Genomic DNA, 15,242 nt, shown 5'->3' on the forward strand with positions numbered 1-15,242 from the left:
ATTTGACATCCGTGGCAAAGCTCCCATTTGCTTCACTGGCCCAGAATTGGGCCCACTGGGGTGTATTGAGCCACGACGAGGGGCAGAGCTGTGGGTGGGCCACGCCCTTCCTTCTGGGACCAACAGGGGAGCCCGAGCCAGCTGCAACATTCCCAGACCCTCTCAAACGCCTCTTGTACCACCCGGCAAAGCCACCACCCAACCCAGGGTGTCCTGTGTCTCAGGTCTCATAGACTTTCCCTCCCTCCTGCACTCCTGAGAATGGCGAGCTCGCCGCTCCAGGCAGCGGTTCCCCGGGCTCCCCTCTTGGCCCAGCGGCAGTGGCCCACCCTGCTTAATGAAACGCCAAAGGATTATTGACTCAGCCAGCCGGCCGGGCCGCAGCCCGACTCCCCTCGTGCAGCGTTAAACACCTCTGGTGCAAAGGATGTGAAACACCCCAGGCTCCAGGGTTAGAGCCTGTCAGCCAGTCAAGGAGCCAACGCCGCTTCACTGCAAATAGAAAAGCACCGAGTGTCTGCTCAGGCTGTTTGCTCCTCAGAAGCCCACTAGATGCTGGTGAAAAGATCTGTGCCTCCCCCAGACGTCCCACCTTTCAGTGTCACGACCTCCAGGCCCCAGCTCACCAAGAGGGATTGAACCGGGGTCGCAGCGCAGACTTGAGCTGAGAGTGCAGCACTAGTAGGTTGTTATTCTGTTTGCGAACTAGTTTTTAGCTGGAGACCCACCAAACCCTTTACACTTTACAAAAGTGTCCTCCCTCCTCCCCCCCCCGCATTTTGGCCAAAATTGGTTAGGTTTCTGTAGCAAACGGTTTGGATTGGGTTGGTTTTCAATGAACCACCCAAAAGGTGAAGCTGAAATTGGCATTTTTGGAAATGTTGCCATGCTGGTGGAAAAGGCCATTCCATTGGGGAAAACGGCTTTGTGAGAAATTTCGGGCCAGCTCCATCCTTTGGCGGAAAGGCCGGTCTTTGCTTTCAGTCATCCAATAAGGAGGGAAGAGAACGACATGTGACTTAGCTGAACAAGGCTCTTCCCGCTTCTGGCCAGGAGCTCCACCCTCCCTTCCTTCCCCTTTCTGCTCCCCCATCACTGGGGGACGCAGGTGTCTTAGGGCATCTCTGATGCGGAGTCTCCATGGTTAAGCAGTAACTGACCCCCCACCCCAGAGGAAGTTTAAGGAGACAGGGAGTAATTGTCCCAGCTGGCCATAGGGATAAGAGCATCTGTTTGAGATCCCACGTGGCCAGGACCTCAGTTTAATGCCTGATCCCAAAGAAGGGTTCCTCTGGCAGCACAGCGCCCCCTACCATCGTGCTGGGGGGATAGACTCATTCCTGACACACAGCGAAGAGCGCCTGCCTCTAGTGACCCCCTGCGTTACGCTGGGTTCTCCTCCCGGCCGCATCCTGCCCTGCTCTGGCCCTCAGGCCCGAGCTTTGCAACGCGCGTTTCCAGCTATGGAGGGGCAGAGAGTGAGGGGCGTGGGCGAGGGACGGGGGACGAGCACTTGGCTGCATCAGGGCTGCCCCCCCCCATGTCACATGGCAGAAAGGAGGAGGCAGGGTCTCAGGACTCAGTGTCTGTACGACCACAGTTCTCCTGCCTCACTGGTCTGCGACTCAGGGCACCTGAGTTCTGTGCCTGGCTCTCCTGCTGGGCTACTTGGTGACCTTGGGCGGGTCTCTTCCCCACTCTGTGCCTCAGTTTCCCCACTGGCAAAAAACGGGGGCCATGAGACCAGCCGGTGTTGAGAGCCATGGATGATGAGAGCTAGGGGAGGTTGTTGTTATTTTCTTCCAGGTGACCGTTACATCGTGGCTGACTGCGGCGGCGGGACAGTGGATCTGACCGTCCACCAGATCGAGCAGCCGCAAGGGACGCTCAAAGAGCTCTACAAAGCCTCAGGTGGGATGGTGACCCCCGGGAGCCATGTGCCAAGGGCCCGATCCAGTGCCTGTTGGAGCCGGTGGAAAGACTCCCATGGCCTTTGGATCAGACCCCCAAATGCTCCCCCCCTCCCTCCCCAGCTAGCGGCTGACCCTCTGTATTGGGTGGAAGGATTGGAGCATCCATCTGTCACTGCTCCTGAGGGAAAAGCCTGTGGAGCAAAGTGCCCCGGGGCTGCCTCTCATCGGCCAGCATGGTGCCATGGGCCTTGGGGCACGGGTGTGTCTGGAGAGGGGCTCGGAGGAGGGGATGGTGATGGCTGTACGGATCGGGTCAGGGAGGGTGGCCCATGCGGGGTGGAAGGTGGTGATGGCTGAGGCCTGGAGGGCCTAGCTTAGGAGAGGTGCCTGGAAGAGCTTGGCTAGCAAACAGGCCGAGTGGGCATCTGACTGCGCTCTGTAAATACATTGGGGGTGTGGGGTGGGGGACACCGGAGAGGGTGAAGAGCTTTTAAGCTAAAGGACAATATGGTCACAAGAGCTAATGGGGATAAACTGGCCATGAGCAAATTCAGGCTATGGCTGAGAAGGTGTCTCACCATCGGAAGGGCGAGGTGCTGGGTCAGTCCCCCCCCCACACACTCACACGCTGGGGGTTGTGAGGCAAAGAACGGGGTTAATTCGAAGAGCGAGCTGGACAAAGGCGAGTGTGATTGTACGCGGGTTGCTCGTGATGGTGGCATGCAGGGCTCAGCAGCCCTGGGGCTCACGTCCGGCTGATGTTCTATGTTCCCAAAACTCATGCTTCAGCACTTCAGCTGGCCACAGGCTGGGGTCAGGAAGGGATTTCTCTCCCCACCACCAAGTATATTCCGGGAGGGTTTTTTTTTTTAATCTCCTTCCTCTGGAACATCAGGGATGGCCACGGCGGGAGATGGGACATGGGCTAGGCTGGGCCAAGGTGCCCAGTTGGCACCGAACATCTTGCTCGCTCAGCTGCTTGGCTGGCTGGTTCATACTCAAGTGCTCGGGGTCTTACTGATCACCACGTGTAGGGCTGGGAAGGAATTTCCCCCCAGGTCAGAGGGGGCAATGGTTCGGGGGGGGGTCACCTTCCTCTGCTGCAGCTGGGTGCGAGTCACTTGCCAGGCTCAGCTGGGCCTCTCTCGCCTAATCAGTTCGCTGCCATAGCGGGGCCCTCGGCCACTGGTGCCGCTTGGTGCGTGGGCTCCTGCAGGCTGTCACACCTGGGGTAACGCCGGTTGCTGGGTCAGTGCGCGGGGGCTGGGTGGGGTCGGTGGCCCGGGCTATATAGCAGGGCAGACGGGATGCTCCGGTGGTCCCTTCTGGCCTTGCCCCCTCTGACGCTGTGGGTGATGGAGGCCGGTGTTGTGGGTAAAGGCGGCGGGGACGGGGGGGGGCGGGGGCGGGGACGGGGGGGGGCAGTGACCCGATGGGGTGTGATTAGCAGGGACAAGCTGGAGCAGCAGTGGCCGTAGCTGGGGGGGGCTCGGGTGCAGCCTTGGACTGAGGTAGTGTGACACGTCCAAGGAGCCATCCCACTCCCGCCCCCTAGTAGCCAGTGCAGGATTGTTCCCGTGGCTGTGTCCTGCCCGCTGGGCGTCCCCACTGACGGGAGCGTTCCCGAGCCGCAGAAGGAAAGGCGATTGTCCAGAATGAGTCTATGTCTACACGGCAAAGATAAGTCGACCATGTTAGGTCGACTTACAGCCACCGCATACCACATTAACTACCGTGGTGGCTGATGTCCAGATTACCCTCCTTCTGGTGGTGCACGTCCTCACCAGGAGCACGTCCACCGACTGACGAGGGGCCGTGTGGGGCGCTGAGAGCCAGGGCTCGCTGCTCCATGCAGATCCCCCCGGGAGCCCCTCTGCCCCTGCTCCCCTGGTCTTCTCTCCTCCCTACTCCCAGCCAGGAGCAGTGGGGCAGCTGCCCAGGGCTTCTCACCTCTGCACTCCCAGCCAGGAGCAGAGGGAGCCACCTGGGGCTTCTCGCCTCCTGTGGGAGATCCGCACTAGGAGTCCGGTCGGCTGCCATGCTCCCAGGGGGGAGCAGGGAGCTGGGGCCCTGGACCCCAGGAGGCAGCAGGGCTCCCTGTGGGGAGCCCGGGCGGCAACCCGGCTTGGAGTAGAGACCCAGCTCCAGAGTGGGAGCTGGCTTTCTTGTCAAGTTCAGGGCTCCAGAGGAGCCATGAAATAGACAAGAATGAGAGCCAACAGCTGATGTAAGGAAAACGGTGTCTACACAGACATGGCGTGGCCCTAACTCCAGTGACATAAGCCCTACACTGCTCGGGGGGGGGATGACGGGGGTGGGTGTTATGATGTCAGAGTAAAACTGTGTAGTGTAGACAAGGCCTAAAACCCTGCGTCCTGCTGTCAGGAGCTACCGGTTCAGCTAGGGAGACAGCTTCTCCCAGGGACAGTTCCCCAGTGCCCCCCAGCATGCAGCTCCAGTCCCGCTCCCAGGCCCAGCGGCTCAGTGAAGTGAGGGGTTGTGGCACCATCTGGTGTCCAGAGGGAAACTAGCTATAGACTTCCGACTGGAGGATTGCTGGGGGCCTGCAGAGGTCCCCACCATGGGCAGCGATGCTGAGGAAGTGCAATGGCCTGGAGTCACGTTAAGCCACTTAAGAGAAGGGTGAGAGACAGCGCTGGGTTTCTATGGTAAAGTTTCCCAGTCACATGGCAGAAGGGTTCTGTGCAGTGAGGTTATTGAGAGGGGAGGGTCCGGGAGCATAGAAAAGACCCCCCCCTCTCCTCCCGCCAGAATACAGGCAAAGCCTAGGGTGTCACACACCCGATCATGCTGAGGGGAAGGAGGTCGTCAGTAGCAGCTTTGCGTTCTGAGGGTTTTTCAAGCCCCTGCAAAAGCAGCGACCGAGTGATGCCAGAAAGCGCCAGACAAGCCCCAGGTGACCAGGGTTTATTGGGCCTACCGCGGCCCGACACGATGCAACCTAGGTTTGCATCCGATGAAGTGAGCTGTAGCTCACGAAAGCTCATGCTCAAATAAATTGGTTAGTCTCTAAGGTGCCACAAGTCCTCCTTTTCTTTTTGCAAATACAGACTAACACGGCTGTTACTCTGCAACCTAGGTTTGAGCACCATCTGCTGGCGCTTTGGCTAGTGGCTATTTCCAGCCTTGGCCATGAGGCCGGGCTGCTCCCTGCTGTCTAGTCCCAGGTCTAGCTCCTTGCCATCGCCTCGAGCGAGAAGGCTGCGGCAAGGGCAGGGCCCCAGCACTGTTTTCACTGCAAATGAAGCCCTGGCTACCGCGCCTCCCGAGAGGCAGGGTCCAGCAGGCTGCACGTGTGGACTGTGAGCTGGGGAGTGCCTGGATCTAGCCCCAGCCCTGTTTTCTGTCTGCAGTGGATAGGTGCCACTGTGTGCCTCAGTTTCCCCCAGTGTGTGATGGGGAGTGATAATACTGACCTGTCTCCGTGAGCGTGGGGGGCAGATGATCATGAACTGGCATTGGCAGAGGGCTGGGGAGAAGGGGCTCAGCTCCCACCGTGCTGGGGGCAGCATACGACTGCCAGAGGGATGGACACGCAGAGCATTGGTCGGCCAGGTTCACCAGGTAGCAGGTCCCCTGTCCTGCTGCAGGGGCAGAAGGGGAATGCGGTGGGGCGACCAGCCATTGCTTGAGCTGTTGTTATTGGACTCCAGCTGGGCTCTAGGTCCTAGGGGCTCTTGGAGGGGAGGCCTGGGGCGCAGGTGAGGTGGGCTCGCTCCCCTGGGGAGGGGATATCGTAGCCACGACTTGTCCAGCCTGGGGAGAGGCGGTTCCCGGAGATGGCCGTCGCTGTGGGAGACGCTCTCTGCCAGGGGCGGGTTACAGGGCTCCATGCAGGAACGGCTGGCTGTGATGCCCTGCGCGGCTGTGCACATCGGCCGAGGCCATCAGCATGGGCGGCTTCCTGGCCCTATTGAGACCAGTGGGCACGTGGCCATAAACTTGGGTGGGGCCCGGACGAGTGTGGGAAAGCCCCAGCAAAGAGGGGGCTGTGTGGGCTGTCTCCAAGGCTGGGGGGCAGCTACACTGCAGACTAAGCGGGCTGCCACTCAGCTGTGAGCCCGCGCCCCTGCTCCATCCACACCCAAATCAGTCCGACTCGGGTTAGCAAGCGCTCAGGCCCAGGGGCCAAGAACCCTGCAGGGCAGGGGCGGCCCAGGGCCCGAGTCCTGCCGTGACACAGGCCCAAGCCCATTGGTCTGCAGTGTGGCCTCGTTATCACGGCTGGGAGACCTGGGACCCCCCCACACTTGTAAACCCAGGGGTACAACACAGAGTAGCCGCTCGAGCGCAGGCTTGGAAACCCCACGACCCAAAGAGCCAGGCTTCGTGTGCAGCGGAGCCAGCCCCGTATTGTGGGGCAGGGTGTGTATGGCGTCCCCCCGGGGCCAGGGCCGGGGCAGTTGGACGAAAAGGGAACATTCGCTGAGCTGTGATGTGCAGCGTAGCTGACTCCCGTGCCTGTTGGGAGGGGAGCTGGGACCGATCCCCTCCCCAAGGGCTGTGCGCAGTGGACTGGGGTCGGGGGGGGGCACCCTGAGGCAAACAGCGGCTGCCTACCCTGCAGCATGGGGGTTTCCTGCAGTGGGTCCCCACCAGCCGCTTTGGCCCGCTGGGTTTCCTTCCTCCCCAATCTCCTGCCCACCCACGTGCCCCCGACTCAGCGGGGAGCTGGGCACAGGGAGCTGGGCACGGGGAGCCATTTCCCTCCACTGAGCCCTGACCACTGCCCCTTCCCACGGAAACCAGCCCTGGATGCTGCACCATGGGGGGACGGCTCCTTGCGGAGAGTTCCCCCTTCAGCCTTCCCCAGGATGCGGGCTGAGCCCTACCCACAAGCCCGTGGAGCCCCAAGAGCTGGGTGAATGTGGGGGGCACCAGAGGTCCTGTGCATCTGGAGTGGACCCACGTACCACTTCTGGCTCCTTAGCCACATGGCTCCAATGGGTGCCCCGGGCTGGGCTAGCAGGGCAGCTCTGTGGGTTGGCTCTGAGGGGTTCCAGCAGAGCTGGGGCTGGGGTACCCTAGGACTGCGATAGCAGGGGGGCTGTGAGTCAGGACCGAGGGGCACCGGCAGAGCTGTGGGGGGCCAGAGCTGGGAGCAGGCTGGAGGACCAGGGCAGGCTGTATATCAGAACTAGCAGAGCTTGGCCAGCCCCTGCCCCTGCTATAAGCTGGCTCCCCCCAGTGCTATTAACACCTCAGACCCATAAGCAGAAAATGCCTTCACCCAGACAAGCTCAGCCTCCAGCTGCCGCTTTGGGGAGGCCCGCCCTGCCCCCGTCCCAGCAGGGTGTCCATCACTCCTGGGGGCCTGTCCCTGCCCTGGCTCTGCCCGCACCCCATAACTCCGCAGTGGCTGTGCATTGCAGGCGGCCCCTATGGGGCGGTGGGGGTGGACCTGGCCTTCGAGAGGCTGCTGGGCCAGATCTTCGGGGAGGATTTCATCGCCACCTTCAAGGCCAAGCGCCCGGCAGCCTGGGTGGACCTGACCATCGCCTTCGAGGCCCGCAAGAGGGCCGCAGCGCCCTTCCGCTCCAACCCCCTCAACGTCTCGCTGCCCTTCTCCTTCATCGACTTCTACCGCCGGCACCGGGGCCAGAACGTGGAGACGGCGCTCAAGCGGAGCAGGTGAGGCAGGGGGCTGGGCGGGGCTGAGGTGTGCTTGGAACGCCCCCCCAGTTGTGCCGGGAGGGGGGCCAGGAGCTTCGGATGAGATCTTGTGTCACATCCCCCTCTAGTGGCTAGTTCACATGGAAGACAACAGCCTACTACTGGTACCTGCTGATGGGGTCATGCCCTTCCCGCTAATGACAGAGGGCCATGCCCCTGGGCCCGGCCTGGGGGCTCAGCAACTAGGAAGTTACTCAGGCTGGTGGGGCATTTGGAAGGGGTGTGGACACCTTTCTTGGCCTCCCCCACCTGGCTGTTTGTGGGCACAAGGGCAGGAGATGGTGAGGGGTCGGACATGGCCCGGGGTCGGACATGGCCCAGGGGCAGGAGGCAGAGGGTGCGGAGGCTGGCCCATCAGAGCCAGTGCCGGGGGGAGGCCAGGGTGGAGGCAGAGGTGCACCAAGGCAGGGCCAAGTAGCACTGAGGTGGTGGGCCACGTGGGGGACTGATTCTGGGCTTTTAGGGGCAGGACACCCACAGCCCCCATGGGTGCAATGGGGAGAGGGGGCAAGAGGACACAGCCCCCTCCCCGTTGCTCTCTGCAGCAGGCATGAGAGCGGGCAGCCCTGGCCAGCAGCCTCTGGGGGGCCGGGCACCACTTGGCCCTGCCTATGGGAGCCCAGGAGAGTCACTCCCCTCTGCTCTTTTGGCCCAGTGTGAACTTTGTGAAGTGGTCCTCGCAGGGGATGCTGCGAATGTCGTCGGAGGCCATGAACGACCTCTTCCAGCCGACCGTCAGCCAGATCATCCAGCACATCGGTAGGGCTGAGCGAAGGGACCCTGGCTGCTACTTCCCTAACCGCGGGGCCTGATCCAGCCTGGGGAGAGAGGAGCTCCCCCCCTCTCCTACGCCGGCTGCCCAAGGCCCTACTGAGCGAGGGGCAGAGCTGGGAACCTCGGCTCCCTTGTTCCAGCCTTTCCCAGCTAGCTGTGCTCCAGCCCGAGTCCACACGCCAGCGTCATCTCCTGGGCTCCGACCAGGGCTATTCCCCTCACTGAAGGCGGTGAGCCCCGAGGAGGGTCAGGGCTAGGGGAGGGGGGGAAGTACCTAGGCAGGTCCTTGACTCCAGTTCCCTGGGTCCATCCCGTGCCCGGTGCAGAGCCGCTCTCTGCGACGTGGGCCAGTGGGTTGAGACGCTCGCCGCTGGCTCGTGTGATTACTTGGAGACTGTTCCAGAGCCTGACCAGGGCTCAGTTCCCAACTCTGCCACAGACTTCCTGGGTGACCTTTGGCTGCTCAGCTCTCTGTGCCTCAGTTTCCCAATCTATAAAACGGGGTGGTGATATACCTACCTCACCGGGGTGAGGCGAAATTTGCTAACATTTGTGAGATGCTCAGACACTGCAGCATGGAGGGGAGGGGGCCATAGGGGTACCTAGAGAGACTGTGTCCCGCTATATACCTGGTACCACTCCTGGTTGCCTGGTCTGTTCCCCACCTGCACCAGTTCCAGAGATCTAACTCCTAGATGGATCCCTCCTAGGCCCTGAGCATTTCAGCTGCTCATCTCTGACCGGCCCCCCCTGCGTCAATATCTGACAATGTTGCTGCAGGACTGTGGGAAAGGGACTTTCCTCTCCCTGTCACCAGTTTCAGGGTTGACAAGTGTGAAGTAATGTGCCCTAGAACCCATAATCCCAACTAGTCATTCCCTGAAACATCTGGCATTGGCCACTGTCGGCAGACAGGACACTGGGCTAGATGGACCTTTGGTCTGACCCAGGTTGGCTGTTTCTTATGCTTCTCCAGCCCAGAATTGCACTAGCCTTTGTGCCTCCCAGGGACCTGATCTAACGTGCACAGGAGTCTCCGCTTCACAGATTTCAGCTCATTGCAAACTCCCACCTAAATTTGCTGCCCACCCTCCCTGCTGCGTCTTTGCCTCGCTGCTTATCCAACCCCCATCAGGGTCTGAGAGCTTCACCGTCTAATGGATTTGGCTGTAGGGCAGAGCTCTTATCCCCCCTGAACAGAGGACAAACTGAGGCACAGAGAGACACTGACCAACCCAAGGTCTTGCCCGCAGGACAATTTCCCCAGGGTTGTGGTTAAGATTCTTCACTGGGGCAATTTTTAACTCCAGCCAGGGTGATTTTCTGCCCGAGGTGCTCCGGTTCCAACAGGTATTAATTCAGGGCAGGTCTCTGGCTGGGGTTACGGGGGAGGTCAAACTCTAAGTGCACCATGGTCCCTTCTGGCCTATGAGTGAGACCAGGGAATTGAACCCTGAAGTCCTAGTCCTAGACTAGGGCCCAGTCCATCCTTCCCTTCAACCCCTGCAGTGCTCGAATAGCTTTGTTTTGGGTCATGATCCCCACCCCCACTCCATGGATTCACTGGGACTTTCCCCACCTAAATCCTATTGGATCAGCTCCTTTTGAGTCACTCTCCCCCCTCCCCAACTCCTCTATCATGGTCCCTCACGGGCCACTCCCCTGCTCTTCCCAGGGGTTAATGAAGATGTTATGGCAGCCGGCCACCCACCCAAACCCAGTCAGGAGCAGGGCCAGGTTCACTGTTTAACCCTCTTTTCCAGATGACCTCCTGAAGAAGCCAGATGTCAAAGGCATCAAGTTCCTCTTCCTGGTAGGGGGCTTTGCCGAGTCAGCGATGCTCCAGCACGCCGTCCAATCGGCCTTCGGCAGCCTGTGTCGCGTCATCATCCCCCAGGACGTCGGGCTGACTATCCTCAAAGGGGCGGTGCTCTTCGGCCTCGACCCCACCATCGTCAGGGTCAGGCGCTCGCCCCTGACCTACGGCGTGGGGGTACTCAACAAATTTGTGGACGGGAAGCACCCCAAGGAGAAGCTGCTGGTGAAGGAGGGGAAGAACTGGTGCACAGACATCTTTGAGAAGTTTGTCTCCGTGGACCAGTCGGTGGCTCTGGGCGAGGTGGTGCAGAGAAGCTACTGCCCGGCCAGGGTAGGGCAGCGGAAGATCATCATCAACATCTACTGCTGCGCCTCGGATGACGTGGTCTACATCACCGACCCAGGGGTGAGGAAGTGCGGCACCATCAGCCTGGAGCTGGACGAGCTGGACGAGCCGAGCTGCCTCAAGAGCCGCCGGCGGGAGATCCGGGCCAGCATGCAGTTCGGGGACACGGAGCTCAAGGTGGCAGCTATGGATGTCAGGACCTCCAAGACAGTCAGGGCTGCCATCGATTTCCTGTCCAATTGAGCCCCAAAGGAAGGGACAGCTCAGAGGCTGCGGGGGCGTGGGGCGTGTCTTCCACAACCATCTGCCCCTCTGCCCTGACAGCACATGCCTCGGTGCTCACATCCATGCGCGGTTCACACCACGAGATGCAGTCGCTTTGTATCCTCAGCAACAGTGATACCGGACTTGGAGGAGCTTTACGTTGCTGGGGAACAATGGTTCATTGACTCACAAACCTAATCAAGCCACGGGGAACCCATGGTCCTCGCTGGGACCCTGCCAGAGGTTGCGGTCAAGGTCCCTGCGCCAGACACACTCCATCAGAGGAGTCCTGAATTCACCTCAGGGCCGACGTGGCGTTGCTGTGTCACAAGGCTACCCTCCGCCACAGCAGGGTGATGAAGAAAATCTATCCTACAGGGACACGCCAAGGCAGCAGTGACCCTAAGAACATAAGAGCAGCCATGCTGGGTCAGACCACTGGTCCATCTAGCCCAGTATCCTGCCTTCCAATGCCAAGTGCTTCAGAAGGAATGAACAGAACAGGTAATCATCAAGTGATCCACCTCCTAACTGAGTTTCCATGAGCTCTAAGCCAGTAGCTACTTCACTTGAACTGGACAATGTTGCCGGCAGCCTCTTTGAAGAGGGAGAAGGACCCTCTGTGTTCACAGAATCACAAGCCCTCTGCTCCTGTAGGACGAACGCTACAAGAGAAGGCCTCCTCCGGCTGCAAACCCTTCTTCCTCTTACTCAGAAACCGGATTTGGTTTTGGCTTGTTTTATCTTGGGGAAGTTCCCCCTGGAGTGCGAGGCTCAAGCCAGTCAGACTCACAGTTCGGGTCTCAAAGGCCTCTCAAGAGTGCTCCTTAGCAGGATCTTCAGCAGGATGTCAGCCCAGCACCCAGGCACACGTGCATGTCTTGGCCAAGTAAACACAAAGCCAAGCTGGCAGCAAACGCAGCCTGGTGGCCAGCAGGAGGTGACGTGATAAAGTGGCTCTGTCTCCATGATGTCGGCATCAGTGCCTGGACGGTTTACGGGCATGAAGTTCAGAGAGCTCCCCGGCGGATGTTCTCCCAGTGACCTCTGCATGCAATGCAGCAAGCGGCGCTCGCTCCTCCAGGGACTGAACCCAGTGGGAGCGCTCTGCCCTGGCATTCTGTGGGGTCACGCTCAGTCCAGGAGTACATCCAGTTCACCTGCGCTCGCCTCGCTGCTCCTGCACTGCAGTTCTGTACCCCGCTGGAGCTTGCCACCGGGCACAGAGCCGCAGGGTTGGAGCTCTGGCCCCAGCTCTGGAACAGCCTCCAGGAGGAATCCTTCTGTGCCAGACCCCCTAAGGATCTCATTCTTCCTCCAGGGTGAGCCATGCTTCACCGCCTCCGTAGGCTGGACCTCCAGGACCCCTCCTTCACCCCATGAGCTCCACTCTGCGAGTCCCACTGAGACAGGCCCCCAGGGAGACTTGTACGATCCTAGGGAGCGACGCAGGGACACTCACAGAGCATGGGGATGCAGTGGGGTTTATTAGGTGACTGGAGAAGACATCCTGGGTTAGCATAAGGAAAAGAAAGTTGTAGCCCACTCCATCCTAGTCAGCTCAGAGCCTGGAGCCCTGACCCTCTGACCTCGCGTTGTCCAGCTCAGGGGGGCCCCATCTCCTGCAGCAGCCAACATTCAACTACCCCCCTGCACTCCTCCCATCCTTTGTTCCCCAGTTGGGCAAACACTGTGTGGCTTCCTGCCGAGGGATGGGCCCTACATGGTCCTTGGTTGCCATTGTCTTCTCAGATGCTCCACTGATATGGGCCCTAAGGCCCCAGACAACTAGGAGCCATCCACATCCATAACCTCTGCAAAGAGCAAGCAGACCTGTTCCCCCCACAGGTAACAATGCAGCATACAGGGGAAACTGAGGCACGCTGCGGCTTTCTAAAAATATTACAAAAATTCCCACTTCGCCACACCACCGGCCCCAGCTGACTAGCTTTGCTGGCTCATTTGGCACCCGGGAGCTGCCTTAGTTGGCTAATGAATATTCTGCTGGCCAGCTAGTCCCTACCCAGGAGTTAAAGGTCAGGAACCTTTTTCCTGGCCCTGCTCAGCCGAAGCGACCACAGACAGATCCCGTCAGGGCAGAAGAAGGGGGAGTTGCCGTGGTTGATACCAGTTGATCTGTAGATTACTGGCAGGCTGTGTGGCTGGGGACAAAGCAATGGTGACCAGTGACAAAGGCTCCTTTCGATAAATATATGTATTTTTTTGTAAACCCAAATTTTTATTTTTACATATCACGTGTAAACCCCCCCCCAGGTGCAAGAGGCAAGCACTATGGCTGGATCTGTGGCACTAGTGAGGCAAGCGTGCGGCCTTTATCCGGTGTTTAAGAGAAGTATGCTATGTGATGGAAATCAAAATAAACGATTATACTCTTCTGCAGCCAAGGGAGGGGGAAAATGCTTTTGAGGGGGGGAACGGCGTTAAAGCAGTGGCGAGAGCAGGTCTGCTTTCGCCCTTGTGCCATGTTAGAAGAACTAAGTTGCCGTCTTCAAGCTAGAGCAGGTGTTCTTAACATGGGGGCTCACCAGTGGGTGTGAAGGAATCACACCCACACCACTCTTCCCATGCTGCAGAAGGGAAGGTGGGGCCCAGCTGAAGAAGAGAAGGATCATGTGGGAGAGAGTGGAGGCTCATTGTTTTAAGTTGGAATAAATGGGCCCAAAGGATCTCGGCACTAAAGTTTTAAACAAGGTTCGGGGTGGGGTGAAGAGAGACTTCAGCCCCTTGTCTGACAGGCTCCTAGGTGGGACCAAAGATGATGCTACCCCTCCGCTTGGGGAACAGAGAGGACATTAGCTGAGATGGGCTGGAGCAGTCACTGTTGTGGTTGTTGTTAAAGACCGAGCCGATTTGCTAAAAGACAAATACGTCCCCAGAGAGAAAAGAGCAGCCGAGAGAAAAACACGGCGTCTGCCTCCGGTGCTGCCTTTCACTGGCGAGCTCACTGCTTGCGCAACCCAGGCCCAGCCCATGGTCTCATCAGCCACTGCGAGCCCTGGCAAACTCGTAGCAGCATCAGGCTAGCTAGGGACCTGCTTTTACTGCCTTTCTGGTCACAGGCTCACAGCTACGTTGCAAAATATAATCTTGGCCAGCTAAACCAAGCTCTGATTAGACAGAAGGAAACAGGAGGGGGATAGGAAATAAGGTGGGGAAAGAAAAAACACACCCGGGAGATGAGAGGAAGGGGGTTTGACAAAGTCTGACATCCCAGGTGGTGTTTGGGATTCAGACGGAGCCAGGGGAGGTGGTGGGGCCCTCTGGGTCCCGCACTTGGTCTGGTCAGGACGACGACACACAATGGTGAACCAGCGGGTCCTGGCTGTGCCACCATGATAGTAAAGCTCACGCCTTCCCATTCACCCATCTCCTGGCCAGCAGTTGTCAGACAGCTGCTGCTTGATTTTTCTCCCACAAATGTGTTCCTTTCAGGTTCCCACACGGCCCTGATGGCAGGAGAGCCCATCCTTTCATTATTTTGTCCAGCAATGAGTCCTAATTTCCCACACACCAATTTTGCTCCACTGATTTCCAGTCCCCAGTGTCTCTTGCATATGAGCCATAACGTTAACACAGTCCTTGAGTTACATCAGTGGGCCTTTTTAATTCACTTCTCCTGGCTCCCTTTTGTACCTTTTCCATTGGCATTTATTGGTCTAGGTCAGTGGTTCTCAACCCGCGGTCCAATCAGCACACAGCTGCGGCCCATGTGACCTCAGGGCCATACAGGGACTATAGACACCGTGCGGCTGCAGCCCACAGAACACACAGAGAGCTGCAGATGCGGCCTGCAATGGGAAATGGGTTGAGAAGCAGGATCTGGGACATTTTATGACCTTTCACTTGGTTCTTGCAGTGGAGCTCACCCGTAGGGTATATTTGGAGAACCAGTTAACACAACAGGTCCAAGCAAGGCAACACGTTGAGAACCACTGGCCATGGGGAAGCGGGTTTGAACTCAACTCACGGCATGTGGGGTTGAAGCTTTGGTCAAAGGCGAAGCTTTCGTTAGTCTGACAAGCCATCATGAGTTGAACCCAGGACCCCTCCAGTGACTCAAAGGCACCTACAATGCCTGAGGAAGATGCACTGATGAGAACTCGGGGCAGCGGGTGAATCCAGCCCAGGCCAGCAGTACCTGGCAAGTGATGGCTGGTTCTTCTCTATAGCCTATGCTCACAACACATCTGTGAAATATGAAGGACTCTGCTGGGGGAACACAGGGTGTGGCTACACGGCACACTAAGCCCAGATGTGGCCTCAGGTTTGAGTCCAAGCCCCCTTCCGTCCACACACAAGTTACTGACAGCTCAGCAACACACTTAGGACCCAGGTCCTATGCTGCTACTAGGAGGGTGAGTCAGAGCCAGAGTCCTGTTGTGATTCGGGCCCAAGCCCAGCCAGTTTCCAGT

General features: G+C 58.9%; 1 protein-coding gene across 2 annotated transcripts in view; it reads left to right on the plus strand.

Moving 5' to 3' along the window:
• HSPA12B (heat shock protein family A (Hsp70) member 12B) overlaps window positions 1-13,209 on the plus strand; it is an 86,451-nt gene extending 73,242 nt beyond the window's left edge. For both annotated transcript variants that reach the window (XM_084626569.1, XM_084626570.1), the window contains 4 exons: window positions 1,807-1,911; window positions 7,307-7,565; window positions 8,263-8,366; window positions 10,145-13,209. In XM_084626569.1, coding sequence (XP_084482695.1) covers window positions 1,807-1,911; window positions 7,307-7,565; window positions 8,263-8,366; window positions 10,145-10,788 — 1,112 coding nt within the window. In that variant the 3' untranslated portion in view covers window positions 10,789-13,209. The remainder of the gene's footprint in view (window positions 1-1,806; window positions 1,912-7,306; window positions 7,566-8,262; window positions 8,367-10,144) is intronic.
• The last annotated feature ends 2,033 nt before the right edge of the window (window positions 13,210-15,242 follow it).

This window comes from Lepidochelys olivacea (assembly GCF_965140295.1).
Source record: "Lepidochelys olivacea isolate rLepOli2 genome assembly, chromosome: 4".
Classification (NCBI taxonomy): domain Eukaryota; kingdom Metazoa; phylum Chordata; order Testudines; family Cheloniidae; genus Lepidochelys; species Lepidochelys olivacea.